The 20,589-nt window shown below is 40.6% G+C and overlaps 1 protein-coding gene across 2 annotated transcripts in view; it reads left to right on the plus strand.

Moving 5' to 3' along the window:
• Positions 1-20,589, plus strand: part of TPK1 (thiamin pyrophosphokinase 1) — an 805,392-nt gene that overhangs the window by 299,010 nt on the left and 485,793 nt on the right. For both annotated transcript variants that reach the window (XM_077491603.1, XM_077491602.1), the window contains exon 5: positions 7,096-7,168. In XM_077491603.1, the coding sequence (XP_077347729.1) occupies positions 7,096-7,168 (73 nt within the window). The remainder of the gene's footprint in view (positions 1-7,095; positions 7,169-20,589) is intronic.

The raw sequence follows: 20,589 nt of genomic DNA on the forward strand, positions 1-20,589 counted from the left end.
TATGGTCAAAACTTTAAAATCATATATTTTCTTTTAGACATATTTATATTTTCTTGGGATTAAAATGTTTAAAACTCAGCTATAAGAATGTTTTCAAATTCTAAAATATATAAGGCCATTTATTGTCATTCCCACAAGAATATCTTGAAATTCTTCTTTGCTTTGTATCATCCGTACTTCAATATGTCTACTTTTTATTTCTGGTATCACATAATTTGTCTTATATTCTGTACATGTAATTTATTTTAACATAAAATAAAAATTTTTGAACGAGAAAAAAAAATAAAAAGTAAATAGGCTGTCATCAATGATTTAGAAACCACTAGCTACAGTATCTGTGGTCTCAAAATTTATGTTCACTGATCAAGAACAAACATACAGATACTGAGAACAACTTATCTATGTCCCAGGTCAGTGCCTCAGAAAGCATTTGGACTAATATGACAGCCAGGCATATCACATTTCCTGTAGAGATGAGCGATACAAGTCTATATATTTGCACAGATCTCCCATCAATCTCTGCATAAAAAGCCTTCTAATATAGAGCAATGCATACTTTAGGTACTAAAAAAAGATAGGCATGAATAGAACTTGGCAAACAGTAATTAAGGATTAAATACATTAGTCTATTTATATTAAAACAGTTATATTTGCAGAGTGATTCCTCAGAATTACATTTGCATACATTATCAAATTTGAACAATTAATCTAATAGCTCTTATATATTCAGATTTCATCAGGGTAAACATTAATCGCAGGAAAGAGCTCCATCATTGGCTCATTCCTCACAGAGTCCATTTTTCTGCTACTAATTTCCACAGTTTAGGATCAGGCAGACAGGATAAGAATGTTACACAGAAAATAAATGTACACAGTGAAACACTGGTTCATTTTGTCAATCGGCTCCTAAGCAACTTGCCAGACCCCTCTGAAGAGACCAACCAAAAACCATATGATGACTTGTTTTTCTAAATTCTACATTGTGTACCACCTGTGTTCTCATCCAACCTAAACCCATTTTTTTTTTTTGTTAAGTAAATCCAGATTAACATATAATGTACTGTATAGTCTGCTTCCTTGAAAATCCACCTTTCTTGTATGCATGACTGGTCCCCGAACCACTGCCCCTTCCCAGGAGGAAGAAGATACCCCTTACCTTCATGACGTGGTTCCCCTTTTGTCAAGGCATGACAAAGGGGCACCCCGTCCCAAAATGTGTTGCCATGCCCCTTCCATAGCATGTGAAGGCATCTGTACAGCACGGCTTAGTGTATATGCTGTCTTGCAGCATTCAGGAATCTTTTCACTCCCCATCACCGCCAGCTTGAGGGAGGATTGCCATCTGCTGGATACATGTATAAATTGACTTTGCTTTATATCATGTGTCATCTGCTTTTATTTTCCTTTGGTCCAATAAAATACTACATTGAATCGGTAGCGCTTCCTCTCCCCTTTATTTTTATTTATTGGATGGTTTGCCAACAGGAGTTAACCTAGGTTCTGCTTTGGATGAGTGATGTAGACACTGTCAGTGATTAACCCTATCCATCCCAACTGATATATGGACTTTGAATATCATAATTATAGTAGGGACCTGGGCCTTTCTTACTTTTTGCTCTTTGACGATTTTTTTTTACATCATGTGCTGAGAGATCTTCCATGAGTGGAGACAACGAGCAGTGATGTTGAGTGGGTGGTGTGTGCAAAGGTAGCTTGTATGGTCCCACACTTTCCAAAGTGTTCATTTTAGATTGGAGGTTGGAGGGAGTAAAAACAAGTGGTAGATCCATATTTTTACTGATTTTGACCACCCACATACAATATTGCCTATGATACCAGTGTGGTTTGTTAGTAGTTTTCTCACAATTGTTCCTGTTGTTATACTCAGCTTAAAAAGTTTACAATGGTGACAGAGCCATGTTTGGCCAACACTAGCATTGTTTAACCACTTCAATACTGGGGACTTTCACTCCCTTTCTGCCTGGGCCAATTTTCAGCTTTCAGTGCTGTCACACTTTGAATGACAATTGAGCAGTCATGCAACACTGTAACCAAGTTAAAGTTTTATATATTTTGATACAGAGCTTTCATTTGGGGATATTTAATCACCGCTGGGTTTTTATTTTCCACTATACAAACAAAATAAATACCAACAAAAATTAGTTTCTGTTAAACATTTTGCAAATAAATCATTTTTCTTTATTGTGCGCTGATGAGGCGGGGCTGATGATCAGTGCCCTGATTATCAGTTTAAATGTGCCCTGTCATCCTTGCCGCTAATTGGTTCTCCTTTCCTCACACAGTGACATCGCGCGAGGAAAGAAATATTGATAATTGGTAAACTTGTTTACATGTGATCAGCTGTGATTGGGAAAAAAATACATTTTTCTTAGTTTCTATTATACATATTTGTTAATGATGAAGCAGCACTAATATGCACTGATGAGGCTTCACTGATGGGCACTGGTGAGGCTTCACTGATGGGCACTGGTGAGGCTTCACTGATGGGCACTGGTGAGGCTTCACTGATGGGCACTGGTGAGGCCTCACTGATGGGCCCTGGTGAGGCCTCACTGATGGGCCCTGGTGAGGCTTCACTGATGGGCACTGATGAGGCTTCACTGATGTGCCCTGATGAGGCTTCGCTGATGTGCCCTGATGAGAACTGATGAGGCGGCACTAATAAGCTGCACTGATGTGCACTAACGAGGAGGCCCTGACGAGGCTGCACTGATGAGGCAGTAAAAGAATAAACAAATCTCCTGCGCTCAAGAGAAGTGCACTGGCAAAAAGTCGATCTATAGTCTTCGGCTAATCCAGTCTTTGCACAAGCCTTGCTGCCCCCTAGACGGGCCTGGGAATCCCAGAGGAGATACTGTAAAAACAAGGAACAGAGGACACACTAGCCTAGCGCGTTACCTTTGTGATAGCTTTATTATTGTAAAAAACAGATACTAACAACATCAGCAATGAGGCATATCAAAGTCCATAGTTGGCTTACAACAGCATGGCCACCTAGTCAAGTCCCAAGTGTGAGAAGACATTCCAGAAGGCTGATGCATTTCGAGGGGTGATCCCCTCTTCCTGGTAGCCTGGTTCATTAGCCTTTTGGAAGGTCTTCTCGCGTTTGGGACTTGACTAGGTGACCAGGCTGCTTCAAGCATACTAATGGATATTGCTCATTGCTGATGTTGTTTGCGAGTATACATCTGCTTTTTACAATTATAAAGCTATCACAAAGGTAACGCACTAGGCTGGTGCACCCTCTGTTCCTTTTTTTTTACTGATGAGGCAGCACTAATAAGCTGTACTGATGGACACTGATAACATTCACTGATGGGCACTGATGATCAGTGCCCTGACTGTCAATGTACAGGTAAATGTGCCCTGTCAGCCTTACTGCTTATCAGCTCACCTTTCCTCACACATCGACATGTGACAGCATGTGAGGAAAGGAATACCGTTAACCAGCAAGCTTGTTTACTTGTAATCAGCTGTGATTTGACACAGCCAATCACATAGCAAAGGGCAGCTCTGATCAGCTGTGACCAAAGGACACATCGATTGCAGAGCGCGCCCGGTGGGCACCCCAGAGGAGGGGTGTTCTGGGGGGATTTCAATGGACGCCGTCCCAGAACAAGAGCGCTTTAGCCCTCTTTCGGCTATGATTTGGTAATAAAGTAGTTAAATACAAAAGGCCTAGTCTTGAATCCTGGTATCCTTAGTTTATTTCTTCTTAGGTCTGTTCAATAATCCATCACAGAACAAATCCTGCACTTTGCTCTGTGCAGGAGTTGTCTGTATTAAGAACCAGTCTGTTCTGCTCTCTCTCCTTGTGCATGGTGACTAGTCTTGTATCCACCCCCTTGCAGTTTCAGTAGGAAGCTTATTGTATTTGACCTTGCTGGATCCCCACACATGGCTCTGTTCTGCGTACAAGTCATGTACATCACAGTGATAATCTCACTGCAGTTTTTACAAGGTAATATGTGGATTTAAAAGGGAATACAGTATGATATATTCAAAGAGAATGTGACTTAGTGGATATCCGTGCAGCACTGGGGATCCAGTTTCAAATCCTGGTCAAGACACTATCAGCATGGAGTTTGAATGTCCTCCCTAAGCTTGCGTGGGTTTTCTCCAGTTTCCTCCTTCATTTCAAAGACATGCTGGTAGGTTAATTGGCTCCTGCATAGTATTTGTGTGTATGTATGCCAAATAGGAACCCTAGATTGTAAGCTTCTTGGGCACAGGGGCAGATGTGAATGTTGTGAATGTACAGTATGTAAAGCACTACATAAATTGCCAGCACTATATAAATACCTAAAATAAGTTTAAAAATATATATATACAATTTGTGACTATTGAAGAATGTATATAAATGATATTTTCCTGTCTGGCATTCAGCTATAAAAAACAAGTTACATTTGGAACAGATTATTTTTTTCAATTTCCATATTTTTCAAAGATAATCTATTGCTGGCCTTGTGTGTAAGACCATTGAAAAGACATCATGTGGAGATTCGAGTTTAATCTTCTAAAACTTAGATCTGAATACATACACTCCACTCCAAATCAGCACAGGAAGTCTGTGCTTTGTGCATCCTCTGTCCATTTACATTGAGTAATTGCTGTCACCTTTGCGTGAAACATCTATAAAACAATAACTTGAAATGAGCTTGTTGTTTAATGGATTCACTAATCAAAATATGTAGCTCATCTGACAATTCTCTGTAATTGAAAGATGCACAACCTGTAATTTTCTGTCATGAAAATCAGGCAAGCTCACCGCGGTAGTCATCCGATAATTGAAGCCAGGTCTTTTAGTCTGTGCGTACAATACGGCCCATTATACACTCGGTGCTCTTATCGCATCCTTATAACAAAGCGATATGACATGAGTGTTGTTTGTGATTCTAAATGGCTGATATTTTGGCTACCACATGTATTATTATTTTATTTTTTTCAAATTGACTAGCTGAATGGGAAGTGGGAACATACGTAAAATACATGAGACTACAAAGCTGTTACCCCAGTTGTAATCTTTCCTCAGCAATAAATGAATTAAAAATGACCTCCCAGCTTCAGGTCTGAAGAACTGCATTGAGGAATCAGAATGCAGCATCTTGTCCTCCGCAAATTACTGCCTGGAGATTCATGTGCTACCTAAAATGAATAGTACACTATGCTAATATGAAACCAGGAATGGGTACGTTATACATAGATTAGTTTAGCTTGGACCAATGTAACTGTAAATACCATATGTACTGTATAAACCATACCTGACTGGAAGCTGGAAACCACTTCAGTAATGTTGACCCCGCTAGTCCATGTTACTCCAGTGATTTCCACTTGCTTGTGGGCCCAGTGCTGGACAGCCTGCTGCATTGCAAATACAAGAAATGGGCCAATTAGCATTGGCGCCATTTAAAACATGTTTTTGTTTTTTTCCGATTGGATGAGACAGAGAGGTGGCACAGTGATATCACTCTCTCCACCTTGTCTAATCAGAGAACACTTTGCATTGATCTAGAAAATGCAAACCACTCTGAATAGCACCTGAGCAACCTGTGCTCAGAATGCAGCAGGGCTGCCACTCAGAACAGGACCCAGCAGCAAGTGGAGATCAATGGAGTAGCGGTGTCTGCTTTAGTGATTTCCAGCTTCCAGGAGCATCAGCCATGTATGAAATACACATGGTTACATTGGTCCAAGCTGGACCAATGTAACTGTGTATAAAATATACATACATTAATTCATCTGTCACAGCCCAACTCAGATGGGCTGTGACAGGTGCTCGGGTACTCAGATGGGCTGTGACAGGTGCTTTGATGGGTGGTGACAGGTACTCTGATGAATACCTTGTTCCGAACATATCTTAATATTTAAAAAACATGTTTTAAGTAATATAGTACACAAGAAATTTGATATATATAATATATATATAAAACATATACTACATATACTGTACACATTTCGGACAGAGAATACTTTTATTTATTTATTTTTGTTTATTGTAAAGCTTATTAAAAGCGGACTTCAACATCAGTAACTTTTTCTTTTAAATACCCTGGTATAAAAGAAATTATACAGCAACTTCCTAAGTGGTTAGGCTAACGGCCCACCTAACGGTGTCATTGGAGGGAATTGTGCCCTCTCATTGGTGTCATTGGGAGGAATAGTGCTCCATGGTTTGGCAGCATTAGGAGGAATTGTGTCCCTTCATTGGTGTCAGTGGGGTTAATTAAGCCCCATTGTTGGTATTAGTGGATAAAATGGTGCCCCATACGCTGGATAAAAGCAAGCAAAGGGCTGCATCTGGCCCCCGAGCCGCAGGTTTGGAACCACTGCGCTAAAGGATGCCATAGATAAGATTCCAAACTTGCCTTTATGCAGTTCTGCATGTGGAGGAACACCTTCACCATTTCCTAAATATAATGCAGACACTTGGCATAAGGGAGTTCAGAATGACCTTGTATCTCTTTTTAAACTTGGAGGTGGAGCTATGATTGGAGGCTTACATATCGAGATGAGGACGAGTTATAACAAGTAACTGAAAGTGTAAGATCATTATGAATGACAGTAGCTACAGTATTTATCTTATTTTTTGGTTTGTAGCGATGAGTTGGGACAAAAAGAAACATGCTTTTGGGGAGGAAGGCGCCCCCAAGGAAGACTTCTGCCGGCAATTATAGACCTCAATCTGAGCATAGCAGATATTTACCATAGGGAGGTTCTGAAGAACAGACCACATACACCTCTACTGTATCTTTTCTTCATTTAGATCTACCAGTTTCCATTGTTTTGTCTTTTGGTGGTACTTTATTTTGCTTTGTTATAAACAAAATACATGATAGTTTCTTTTTTTTTTTGTATCTTATCTTGTTATCAGTGGTACACCATGCCACATTTGGTTATTTTAAAATATAACGTTTCATTTCTATAACTGATGGGTCTTGAAAAGCATCATTGTTCGTTTTATGCTTGAAAACTTATATAAACTATTCTTATATAAGCTACACTTTCTTTAATAATTTAGACTAAGTTTAAAAAAAATACCGAACCAGTAATGCATAATTTATCCCTCTTTTTAAGATATTTGCCAGATTTCATCAGTGGTGACTTTGATTCTCTACAGCCGTTGGTGAAGGAATTCTATACTGAAAAGGTACTGTGTGTTCCCTCAATTTATCTGCTTTCACAAAACAGTCCAAAGCAATCATTCAGCAAAGCCACATTTGTCATAGTTCACTGGTATATTTGATTTTATTCAGAGAGATACAGTATGCTTGGATCTTTTTTCACAGTTATGTTCTTCTTTAACCATTTTTATACTGGAAACTTTCACTCTCTTCCTGTCCAGACCAATTTACAGCTTTCAGCGCTGTCACACTTTGAATGCCAATTACTCAGTCATTCAACACTGTGCCCAACTAAAAATGTATTTCATTTTTTGAGATAGATAGAACTTTGCTTTGATGATATTTAGTTTTGCTATGTAAACGGAAAAGCGTGTTTTTCTTCATTTCTGTTATAACATTTTGCAAATAAATAATCTTTCTTCATAAAGTTTGAAAGTTATAAAGTCTACAAACTATGGTATAATAATTTTAAAGTACATTGCTTCTTACAGTCCGTAGATGTGGTGGCTGCATCATTGGTTTTGATAAAGAACTTCTATAGTGTGAAACGTGTCAACCTACCTGCATTTCGCCTGCCTGTACCCATCCAGTGATTTTAATATTTATGCTTCAATAAAGACTTTATACTTTACTTTCTGTGTGGGTGTGCTGCCCACACAGAAAGTAAAGTATAAAGTCTTTATTGAAGGTGTGCTGCGGATCCAAAGATTCTGTTCCGTGGTGGCTGCATTTGTTTTCTTTAATATGCTTTTTTTTCTTTTATTTTCACCTGGTGATTTGGCCACTAAATCACTTCCTGTTTTACAGTGCCTATGCTCACTCCCCCACTCTGGGGAGGAGCAACATGACTACCCTTGAAAAGCCTTTATACACAAGTCCTGTTTTTCAGTTAGCAAATGATAGTTTGAGTCACATTAAACACTGTTTAGATAAGGAATGTCCCATATGTACCTTCAAAAGAACATACTCATTTTATATTTGTTTGTAAAAGTCTAAATTCGATGTAAAAAATATACAGCTTTGAAAATGTATTGTTAAAAAAAAAAAAGTTTGCAGTAAAATAAATAAAAATAAATAAAACGTTGAGGCCCAGGCATTGATTCATTTCACACTATAAGATTATCTCTTAAAATACAGGTGTTCCTTTTAGTAAAACTAAATTAACCTAAACTACACCATGGTAAAAATGGTACAATTTTCTCAGTTTAAACATTTGATATGTTTTTTTATTTTCTATCATGAATAAAATTTGGGTTTATGAGATTTACAAATTGTTGCATTCTGTTTTTATGTAGATTTTACAGTGTCCCAACTTTTTTGGGGGGAATTGGGGTCCTATAAATTATTTTGTTGAGCTTGTACACTGGCAGCTCCTCAACATTTGGCATTTTTTTGCCACAAATCCTTAACTTTATCAAAGCATATTTACCAATGTACACATAAGCTTTTAGCCTCTCCTGAACGCAGAAGAATCATATTAAGGATAGGAAAGTTTTTATAGCTGGCTACAGGAGAACGCGAAATGGGGCAAATGTTTTCCCACGGCCGCTGTAAATGTAGGCATGATGTACATGAAGCCTAAGCCCTTGTACACGCGGTCGGACATTCCGACAACAAAATCCATCAGATTTTGTTCGAAACTTGTGTGTGATGACATTATTTTGTTACGACGGGACTACATTCAGGCTAGTAGCCAATAGCTCTGGTCTAGGAATTTGATCTGAGCATGCGTGGCACTTTGATCGGAATTCTCTACACACAATCGGACAAAGTCGGATCAGATCATGTAGTCGGAAAGTTTTATAGCCCAGCTCTAAAACTTTGTCCGTCTGATATTCTGACGGAAACAGTCCGATGGAGCCCACACACAGTCGGATTATCCGATAACACAGTCCGATTGGACATTTTCCGCCTGAATGTCTAACTGTGTGTACAAGGGCTTAGAGTGCATTTCCTTCACATAAAATCCTTTTATCAATCTTTCTTGTTGTAAATTCTCTGTACAATTCAAAACTTTTTTGAGCAATGGTGGCCCGTAATTTAGGGTGTAGGGGCGCCACCACCTATGCATGCATCCGGCCCCCTGATCTACATGCGGGGCACTGAAGGCATGGATTCCAATTTTTTTTTTTTGAAGCACGTGATTAGAGCCAAAGGCTCTAGTAGGCTTCAATAAAGGGTGGGCTTGAGGAGCAGAGCACTGCACCCTGAGCCCAACCAATTGTGTGACAATAGCAAATTAATATTCACTATTGTCACACTGATTCTCCTCCTGGCCAATCAGGAACGGATCATGAGACCCGTTTCCTGATTGCCCAAAAGGAGAAGTGATCCTATTGGCCTAGGAGGAGGAGGGAGGAGATGCATGGCTGCCGCAATGCCAAGGATGAGACACGGTAAGCTGCTGCCCGTCGCCTGGAGGGAACTGTTGCACGCGACATAGACGGGGCAAGTGCGTAGCTGGTAACTGACCAACCGACCAGCCACCACTGCCTTTGAGATTTTATTTTGTGAACATAGAATAACACTTGTTCAGATTTTGTGTTAAATGGAAGAAGTGGACAAAAATATCTCTGTGTAGCCTACAGCAAACAGTCAAATTTTAGCTTTCATGTTTATAGTGCATGAGACCACTGTAACTGACTTCTACCCATACTGGAATTATCTTCGTTACAAGATTATTCACACTTTACCAGATGTGCTGCATCAGCCAGAGATTAAAAGGTCCCAGAGCAGAACAGAATAAATAACTGAGTGAATGGACTACAAAAGATAATTGGTTTACCAAATGCAATTCAATGATCACTATTAATAAGCATCTCTGTCAGCGGTAATATTCTCTTGGTACATCATATGCATATATTACCTCACTGTGTTGATCATTTCTGAACATTAACCACTAATTTGAGTCTAAGATTTCTTAATATGCCATTATTTATGTATACATATTAAAGAGTTAATACTTTCATAGTACATTATTGTTTTGAGATTTTCGTACGTATAATTGAATGTCAGTGTTATTCTTGTATTTTTTATTTTATTTTATGTTTTCATACATTCTGTTTACAATCTATTACGACTTGGAAAAGAAAATATTATTGACATAGTTGTTGCACTTTTCAGAACTCCTTTATTTTTCACTCATTTAGCTTACAGATGTATATTATACAGTATATACTGTATTTGTTACATACAGGTTTTAATTTGCAGGGCTTATTTTGTAAGTATCGGCTGTTAGTGGCCAACCAGGTTTAAAATCAAATCAACCTAAGCAGCATTTCCAACCACCAACTACTGAAGTAGTGCAGGAACCTTTTCTAAAGTCGGACCTTCTTGTGTCGGACTACTTAAAGTGATTGTAAAGCTTCAGTTGTTAAAAAAAAATATATATTTTATTCCTTCCTTTGCAGGGAAAAAAAAAAATCTATTACTTCCCTGCTGACAGGACAGTGCTCTGCCTTGTTTACTTAGGCAGGGCTCTGTCCTATGTAAATTCATGACGATCCCTGAGTGGCGGCAGTAATCCGTTGACCTCTGCTGTGTTTAATCACAGCACAACCGGGTCACCGGCGGAACGCACATGCGCACCCCCTACCTGGAAGTGTCAGTTCACGTACTAGGTACGTGATTTGGCACAGCTGAGCCGTCTTATCGCTGTAAATCTATGTTTTATGGTCGGCAAGCAGTTACACATTCACAATGAGTAAGTGAATCCGTAGACTAATTACTTCAAGGAAAGTGAATTGCAGTTAGTAGTTTGCACACCTGGAGTCCAAATAATTAAATGAGTTTGGAGGTATGCTTTAGCTCAGGTTTACAGTGCTGCAACTTCTCATGCAACTTGCTGTGACACGCAACACAGAAAGTTGCATGACAAGTCAAAACACATTTATTTATATAGGTGCCATCTTAATTGCTGCGGCTCAAGTCACAGTGAAAAAAAGAATAGTTCCTGCACTACCTTTCTGCGTCTTCCTTGCTACATGAATGCCATAGACTGTGATGTTAAAATCACAAAAAGTCACAATGAAGTTGTTTCTTTGTCTTCTCTTTGTGACTTTGGCTGCACCTTTAGAGGATTTTGTAAGTTCAATAATATGTGTAACCCTGTATTGTTATGGTTTGCTAAAGCCAAAGTCACAAAACATCAAAGTCACATGAAAGTAGTTTTGAAATCACATTGCAAGCAAGTTGAGATGCAAAATTCGCACTGGAACAGTGTGAACCAAGCCTTAGAGCTACTTTAAATGATAAGAAACACTCAAACATTTTAACCACTTCAATACAGGGCATTTATACACCTTCCTGCCCTGAACAATTTTCAACTTTCAGCGCTCTCCCGATTTTATTGACAGTTGCGTGGTCATGCGACACTGTACCAAAACAAAATTTATATCATTTTTTTCCTCACAAATAGAGCTTTCTTTTGGTGGTATTTAAATACCTCTTTGATTTTCATTTTTTGCGCTACAAATAAAAAAACGGAACGTTTTTTCATTGTTTCTCTTTACAAAACGTGTACAAAAGTAAGTTTTGTCCTTCACTGATGGGCACTGATGAGGCAGGTGTGTATTTATTTATTTATATTCTTTCTTTTTTTTAAATACATTTTCTTAAATTAAGGTTTCACGAGATTATTAGTGCCCCCTACCAACCTCTTTCAATTTGTACTAGTGATTTTAACTCAGTTTAGTGGTAGCAGCTTAGCAATTTAGTACATCAAATAGTAGGTGCGCGATTTACTGCCGTATTTCACTGATGAGACAGTACTGATTGGCATTGATGAGGTGGCACTTATATGCAGCACTGATAAGCTGCACTGATATACAGCACTGATGGACACTGATAGGCAGCATTGATTGACACTGGAAGGCACATATAGACACACTGGTGGGTGGTTCTGATAGACGACACTGATAGGCAGCACTGATCAGAGGCGCTGACAGGCATCACTGATGGGCACAGAGTGCCATCCCTAATGGGCAATGATTGGCATCCCTGGTGGGCTCTGTTGGGCTTACCTGATGGTCATGGATGGGCATCCCTGGTGGCCATCATTGCAGGTCATGGTTGGGCATCCCTGGTGGCCATCATTGCTGGCCATGGGTGGGCATCCCTGGTGGTTCTGGGTGGGCATCCTCAGGGGGGCTGCACTGATAATCAGTGCAGGAACCCCCCCCCCCCATCAGGAGAGCAGACGATCTGCTCTCCTTTACTCATGTCTGTCAGCGCGAGCAGAGGAAAAGCTGATACACGTCTTTTCCTGTTTACACTGTGATCAGCTGTGATTGGAAACAGCTGATCACATGGTAAAGAGCTGTCAGAGGCTGCTGAAAGTGATTACAACTGAGGTTTTAACCACTTGTCAACTGTATAACTTACATATACGGCAGCAAGGTGGCTAGGTACATGATCAGACACTTCCGGGTAGGGGGCGCACCGCTAGTGACCCAGCTGTGCTGTGATTATACAGAGCAGATGCTGATCAACGGGTGCCAGCTGGTGAATGACCTCCGGCACCCACATATCTTCAGGAAGACTCAAAGGATAGAGCCCTGCCTATGTAAACAAGGCAGAGCTCTGCCCTGTCAGTGGGGAAGTAATGGATTTTCTTTCCCCGCAAAGCAAGGGACATAATCCATCAATTCCCTTGGTGAAAGCAGCACACATAGTGCACACAAACACTGTCTAGACACACGTTTAACCTTTTGATCACCCTAGATACTTAACCTTTTCCCAGCCAGGGTCATAATTACAGTGACAGTGCATATTTTTAGCAGTGCAACTAATAAAACACAACAAATACATTTCTGAATAAAAATCCAAGGAGGACAGAGTAAGTAAATTAATCTTTATGCCAAAAAGTTCATAAAAACTTGAAAAGGGATCCAGAGGTGAATTGCCCTACAAGTGATTAGTCCCTCCACCATCAGACAGATTAAGGTCAAATGCACTTGTCCCATTCAGGGAAATGTGTGAATGATGCAGCAGCGCTGTCTTGGCATGCCAATCCCAACATGGTTACATATTTTTAGCACTGATCACTGTATTAGTTATCACTGGTTCCCAAAAAGTGTCAGAGGTTTATTTACTAAAGCTAGAGAGCTCAAAATTTGTTACAATTCTGCAGAGAAACCAATCCACTTCTAACCTTAGCTTGTTTAATTAGGCTTTAGCAATAAAATCTGGAAGCTGATTGATTTACCTGCAGAATTGTGACTAATTTTGCCCTCTCTAGCTCTAGTAAATAAACCCCTTGGTGTGTGATTGGCCACTGCAATATCGCAGTCCCGCTATAAGTCACTGATCGCCGTCACTACTAGTAAAAAAAAAAAAACAAATGAACATTTCAGTATATATCCCGTAGTTTGTAGGCTCTATAACTTTTGCCTGTATTAATCATTTTGCCTATATTAACCAAATCAATATATGCTTGTTGAGATTTTTTTTTAACCAAAAAATATGTAGCAGAATACATACTGGCCTAAATTTATAAAGAAAATATTTTTTTTATTGTGTGTGTGTGTGTGTATATATATATATATATATATATATATATATATATATATATATATATATATATATATATATATATATAAAATATATACATTTTTGTGAACATTTTATTATATGTTTTCATATTTCATATTTGACCGCACATAGAAAATTACACTTTGCTACAATGTAAAGTAGTGAGTGTGCAGCTTGTATAACAGTGTGAATTTGCTGTCCTCTAAAAATAACTCAACACATTAATATCTAAACTGTTGGCAACAAAAGTGAGTACACCCCTAAGAGAAAATGTCCAAATTGGGCCCAATTAGCCATTTTCTCTCCCCGGTGTCATATGATTTTTTAGTATTACAAGGTCGCATCTGTGTTAAATTTGGTGTTATTGCTCTCACTCTCTCATACTGGACACTGGAAGTTCATCATGGCACCTCAAGAACTTTGAGGATCGGAAAAAAAAGAATTGTTGCTCTACTTAAAGATGGCTTAGGCTATAAGAAGATTACCAAGACCCTGAAACTGAGCTGCAGCACGGTGGCCAAGACCATACAGCGGTTTAACAGGACAGGTTCCACTCAGAACAGGCCTCACCATGGTCGACCAAAGAAGTTGAGTGCACATGCTCAGCATCATATTCAGATTATCTTTAAGGAAAAGGGACATATGAGTGCTGCCAGCATTTCTGCAGAGGTTGAAGGGGTGTGGGGTCAGCCTGTCAGTGCTAAGGCCATATGCCACACACTGCATCACATTGGTCTGCATGGCTGTCATCCCAGAAGGAAGCCTCTTCTAAAGATGATGCACAAAAATGAACAGTTCATTGAGGGAACCATGAATGCCAACATGTACTGTGACATACTGAAGCAGAGCATGATCCCCTCCCTTCAGACACTGGGCTGCAGGACAGTATTCCAACATAATTACTACCCCAAACACACCTCCAAGATGACCACTTCCTTGCTAAAGAAGCTGAAGGTAAAGGTGATGGATTATCCAAGCATGTCTACAGACCTAAATGCTATCGAGCATCTGTGGGCAATGTTTCGTCTTGAAGTCGGAAATGACGAAACGCGTCAGGGCGTAACACACACCGGAAGTGACGTGTGCGTTCCAGTTACTCGATCGTGAACTAACCAAGGTACCAGGAAGTAAATCGAACGGACAGAGCGGTCGTTCGTGGTTACCGAAGGGGCTCACCACGAGAAACAAGCCACAGTACACTTATCTAATGCGATTTGTTTTAATATATTTGGTACGCCTATTTTGTATGGGGGGTCTATAATAAAGGTTTTTTAAACAGTATCACGCTATGTCAGTATGATCTTGTTTCCTTTATGAACTTTGGACCGCCCCATTATGATGACATCTAGCGACCAAAGAATGTAATGGTTTGAACGCTCCTATATCCTTGATTTCCCACGACCAAAGAATATAGTGGTTTGGTATATTGAAGGCTCTTATATCCTTGATTTTCTGGTGAGTGCATCCCCAAGGGGGGCTTGTATTTGGAGAGCACATGAGGTGGAAAACGCCAGGTGGAAGGTGGTTTCGATCTCTCTTCTTCTTCATACGACACTGTACCCACATTCATTTTTTATAATTTTTTTAATCACCACTGTTTTTTTTTTTAACCACTTAAGGACCAGGCCTCTTTTTCAGATTTGGCATTTACATGTTTAAAACAGTTTTTTTTTGCTAGAAAATTACTTAGAACCCCCAAACATTATATATATTTTTTTTTTCTAACACCCTAGAGAAAAAAAATGGCGGTCATTGCAATACTTTTTTTCACACCGTATTTGCCTAGCGGTCTTACAAGCGCACTTTTTTTGGAAAAAATTCACAGTTAAATTATCCCAATTTTTTTTTATATTGTGAAAGATAATGTTACGCCGAGTAAATTGATAAACAACATGTCAAGCTTCAAAATTGCGCCCGCACGTGGAATGGCGTCAAACTTTTACCCTCAAAAATCTCCATAAGCGACATTTAAAAATTTCTATGTTTTGCGTGCCAGAGGAGATCTAGGGCTAGAATTATTGCTCTTGCTCTACCGATCGCGATGTGTGGTTTGACCCCCGTTTTCTTATCCGGGCGCTACTCACATATGCGTTCGCTTCTATGCGCGTGCTCATCGGGACGGGGTCTTTTAATTTATTTATTTTACTTGATTTTATTTATTTTACACTTTAAAAAAAATAAATAAATAAATGGATCACTTTTATTCCTATTACAAGGAATGTAAACATCCCTTGTAATAGAAAAAAGCATGACAGGTCCTCTTAAATATGGGATCTGGGGTCAAAAAGTCCTCCGATCTCATATTTGGACTTACTTGCAATAAAAAAAAAAAAAAAATATATATATATAAATAAAAAATAAATAAATAAATAAATATATATATATATATATATATATATATATATATATATATATATATATATATATCTTTAAGAGATATGGGCGGAAGTGACTTTTTGACGTCGCTTTCGCCCTCCTATGGTATAGAGACGAGTGGGGGCCATCTTAGCCTCACTCGTCTCCATACCCAGCCATTGATAGGACCCGATCGCCTCCGCCGCTACCGGCTGCTCCGGTAAACGGCGGGGGTGGCGCCTCTCCTGCTGCCGATAACGGGGATCTTGCGGCGAACCCGCCGAGGAGACCACTGTTATCACACACAGGGCCGCCTCCTGTAAAGAGGGATATCTCGGTTGTGGCAGCAGCTGCTGTCGTTACCGAGATATCCCTCTTCAAAATAACGTCGTATATATACAGGAGGCGGTCCTTAAGTGGTTAAACAAACAAAAACAGTTTTGGAAAAAAACAAAACAGTTTTCATCGTTTGTTATACAATTTTGCAAACAGGTTATTCTTCTCCTTCATTTATGTATGCTGATGAGGCAGCACTGATAAGGCAGCACTGGTGGGCACTCATGAGATGGCACTGATGAGATGGCACTGATGGGCACTAATATGCGGCATTGACAGGTGGCACTGATGGGCAATGGTAGGTGACACTGATATACAGCACTAATGATAAAGCACTGATGGGCATTGATAGGTGGCATTGGTGGGCACTGGTAGGTGGCAATGGTGGGCACTGCTTAGCAGTGCTGATATACACTGGTGGTTGGCACTGGTGAGCATTGCTTAGCAGCAGTGGGTCTGGAGTGTGCAGGTGCCCCATTTACTCCAGATGGTAATCTGCTTTTTTTTTCTCCTCACGCTTTCAGCGCGAGGGGAAAATGTCAGATTACCGGCTCTGTTTACATCACATGATCAGCTGTCATTGGCTGACACCTGATCGTGTGGTAAGGGGCCAGGATCAGCCCCTTAGTCCGATCTGTGATCAGCCGAGTCTCGTGAACTCGCTGATCATAGAGCGAGCCACACATCCCACAAGCATCACATGCACAGGAGGACGTACATGGACACCCTCCTGGCAATTTAGGGCCAAACTGTAGCCATCTTTAGGCTATAGCGTGGACAACAAGAGGTTAATGTCACTTTAAACTGGTCTTGGTATTTGCAAAAGTCAGACACTGTGGGGGAATTTATCAGAACAGGAGCAGACAGAATCTGGAGAAGCTGTGCATTGAAACCAAACAGCTTCTGTCTTCTGCTTGTTCAAGCAAGCTTCGAAAATGAAAGATGGAAGCTGATTAGTTTCCATGCACAGCTGCTCCAGTTCTGATAAATTCCCCTATGAATTTGCATCTTTAATGAGCAGAGAAATGCAATAGGGTGCTGATAGCAGCAGGGGAAAAAATGTTTTACTAGGTGATGGATGTTTGGATATCATCCAGCATTACAGTGATAGAGTAAAAGTTTTGGGTGGAGAGACTTTTCCAGTCTCACAACTCTGGTAAATGACAAATGTTTTTACAACCGCATTTGGAAAATCCTATCTCCCGGTTTTTCGAAGTGTGACACAGTATGAGAACAAATTTAAATGGACATGCTTGTGCAGCTTAGGAATTGACATCAAAGGTTTAAACCAATTCAGTAGAAGGAAGCCAAAGTATGAAACATAGATGTATTTAGGATGTGAATAAGACAACATAGAAGCCATTTCAAATGATGACTTGCTGAACTGAGCCTTAGAAAAATGTCAAGCACTTTAACTACCTCAATACAGTGCACTTACACCCCCTTCCCGACCAGACCAGTTTTCTGCTTTCAGCGCTCTCAGGCCGCGTACACACGCGGGGACTGTTCGCCCAACTTTGTCCGCTGAACAGTGTTTCGGCGGACAGTCCGCCCGTGTGTGGGCTTTCAGCGGACAGTTTCAGCGAACAGTTTGCTGAACAAGGTTTTTCGGAATTTCCGAAAAACTGTCCGCTGAAACTTGGTTTCAGCGAACAGTCCCCTCGTGTGTAGGCTTGTTCGTCAAACTAAGTTCCGCGCATGCTCAGAAAGGATTTACACGCCGAAAGTTGTAATGCAGTGTATAGGACGTTGTATTTTCCGTCCCGTCGTACGTGCCGTTCACGTCATCACGCACGGTTTCAGCAAACTGTTCGTTCGTCGTGTGTGGGCAAGTCCGTCCATGCTAATTTTGAGCGGACTGTTTGCTGAAACTGTTTGACGGACAAAGTTGAGCGAACAGTCCCCGCGTGTGTACGCGGCCTCACAGTTTGAATGACAATTACTCAGTCATGCAACACTGTACCCATATGAAACTTGCGTCCTTTTTTCCACACAAATAGAGCTTTCTTTTATTGGTATTTAATCACTAGTGGGTTTTTTATTTTTTGTGCTATAAATAAAAAAATAAAATAAAAAAATTTTGTGAAAAAAATTCCTTTTTCTTTGTTTCTGTCATAAAATTTTGCTAATTAGTAATTTTTCTTCATAAATTTTAGCCAAAATGTATGAAGAAAAATTACTAATTAGCAAAATTTTGTATCTCATTTCTTGAGACACTAAGGGTCGGTTCACACTATGACGACTTGTCAGGCGACTTAGCCGCCTGACAAGTAGCGTCCCGCTTTGTACAATGGAACCATTCTAATCGGAGAGACACAAGTTGCTCCGACTTAGAAAAAGGTTCCTGTACGACTTTGGGGCGACTTGCATTGACTTCTATACAGAAGTCGTTTTGCAAGTCGCCGCAGCGGTCGCGTCTGGGTCGCCTGAGGCAATCGCGCTGTAAGTTGTGCTGCCTCAGTGTGACCTGACCCTAAAAAGTAAGAAAAGTACAAATACCCCCCAAATGACCCCTTTTTAGAAAGTAGACATTCCAAGGTATTAAGTAAGTAGCATGGTGAGTTTTATTAAGTTGTAATTTTTTCCTACAATTCTTTGCAAAATGAAGATTTTTAATTTTTTTACAAAATTGGAATATCAGGTTATTTCTCACACACTGCATATGCATACAACAAATTACACCTCAAAATACACTCTGCTACTCTTCCCGAGTATGGCAATACCACATGTGTGAGACATTTACACAGCCTGGCCACATACAGAGCACCAACATTGAAGTGGCACCTTTAGGCGTTCTACGAGTACACATCTCATTTCACAGCCACCTATTACACTTTTGAAGGCCCTGGAGTACCAGGACAATGGAATTGCCCATAAAATGACCCCATTTTGGAAAGCAAACACCCCAATATATAATCTATGAGGCATAATGAGTCTTTTGAATGGTTAGTTTTTTTCCAGAAGTTTTTGGAAAATGTGGAAAAAAATGAAAACGCATTTATTTTTACACAAAGTTGTCAATTTATAAGATATTTCTAACACATAGCATGTATATAGCAAAAGTTGCACCCCAAAACACATTCTGCTACTCCTCCCGAGTATGGCGATACCACTTGTGTAGGGCTTTTACACAGCCTGGCCACATACAGAGGCCGAACATTGAAGTAGTACCTTCAGGCGTTCTAGGAGCATAAACGACACATCTCATTTCATTCCTACCTATCCCACTTTTGAAGGTCTTGGAGCACCAGGACAATGGAATTACCCACAAAATGACCCCATTTTGGAAAGTAAACACCCTAACGTATATTCTATGAGGCATGGGCTGCAAATAGGTACTCGAGTACTCTGATGGGCTGCAAATAGGTACTTGGGGACTCTGATGGGCTGGTGACAGGTACTCGGGTACTCTGATGGCCCGGTGACAGGTACTCAGGTACTCTAATGGCCTGGTGACAGGTACTCGGGTACTCTGATGGCCTGGTGACAGGTACTCGGGTACTCTAATGGTCTGGTGACAGGTTCTCTGATGGCCTGGTGACTGGTATTTGGGTACTCTGAAGGGCAGTGATAGGCACTCAGATACTCATATGGACTGACAGGTACTCGGGTACTCAGATGGACTGGGACAGGTACTCGGGTACTCAGATGGACTGGGACAGGTACTCGGGTACTCAGATGGGCTGGGACAGGTACTCGGCTACTCTGATGGGCTGGGACAGGTACTCGGGTGCTCTGATGGGCTGTGACAGGTACTCGGGTGCTCTGATGGGCTGTGACAGGTACTCGGGTACTCTGATGGGCTGTGACAGGTACTCGGGTACTCTGATGGGCTGTGACAGGTACTCGGGTACTCTGATGGGCTGTGACAGGTACTCGGGTACTCTGATGGACTGTGAGTGACAGGTACTATGATGGGTGGTGACAGATCCTCTTTATTGGGGGGGGGCAATCAGTGTGATTGGTGTACACTGTAAGCGGTAACGAGATGTTACCACAATTTCCTCCTCACACACGATCGGTGTGTGAGGAGGAGAACCCGGTAACATCTCGTTACCGCGGTTTGTTTACATTTAGTGATCAGTTGTGAAATAGTCACAGCCGATCACGTGGGTAAACAGCCGGCCAATGGCTGTTTACCAGCGTCTGTGACGAGCAGTGTTCCCGGGAACACGCCGCCACCGACGTGCACAGTGGGTGTGTAACCATCTGTGATAGGCCGTCA

Source organism: Lithobates pipiens, unplaced genomic scaffold (genome assembly GCF_037356315.1).
Source record: "Lithobates pipiens isolate NorthernLeopardFrog02 unplaced genomic scaffold, aLitPip1_a1.2 Scaffold_19, whole genome shotgun sequence".
Classification (NCBI taxonomy): Eukaryota; Metazoa; Chordata; class Amphibia; order Anura; family Ranidae; genus Lithobates; species Lithobates pipiens.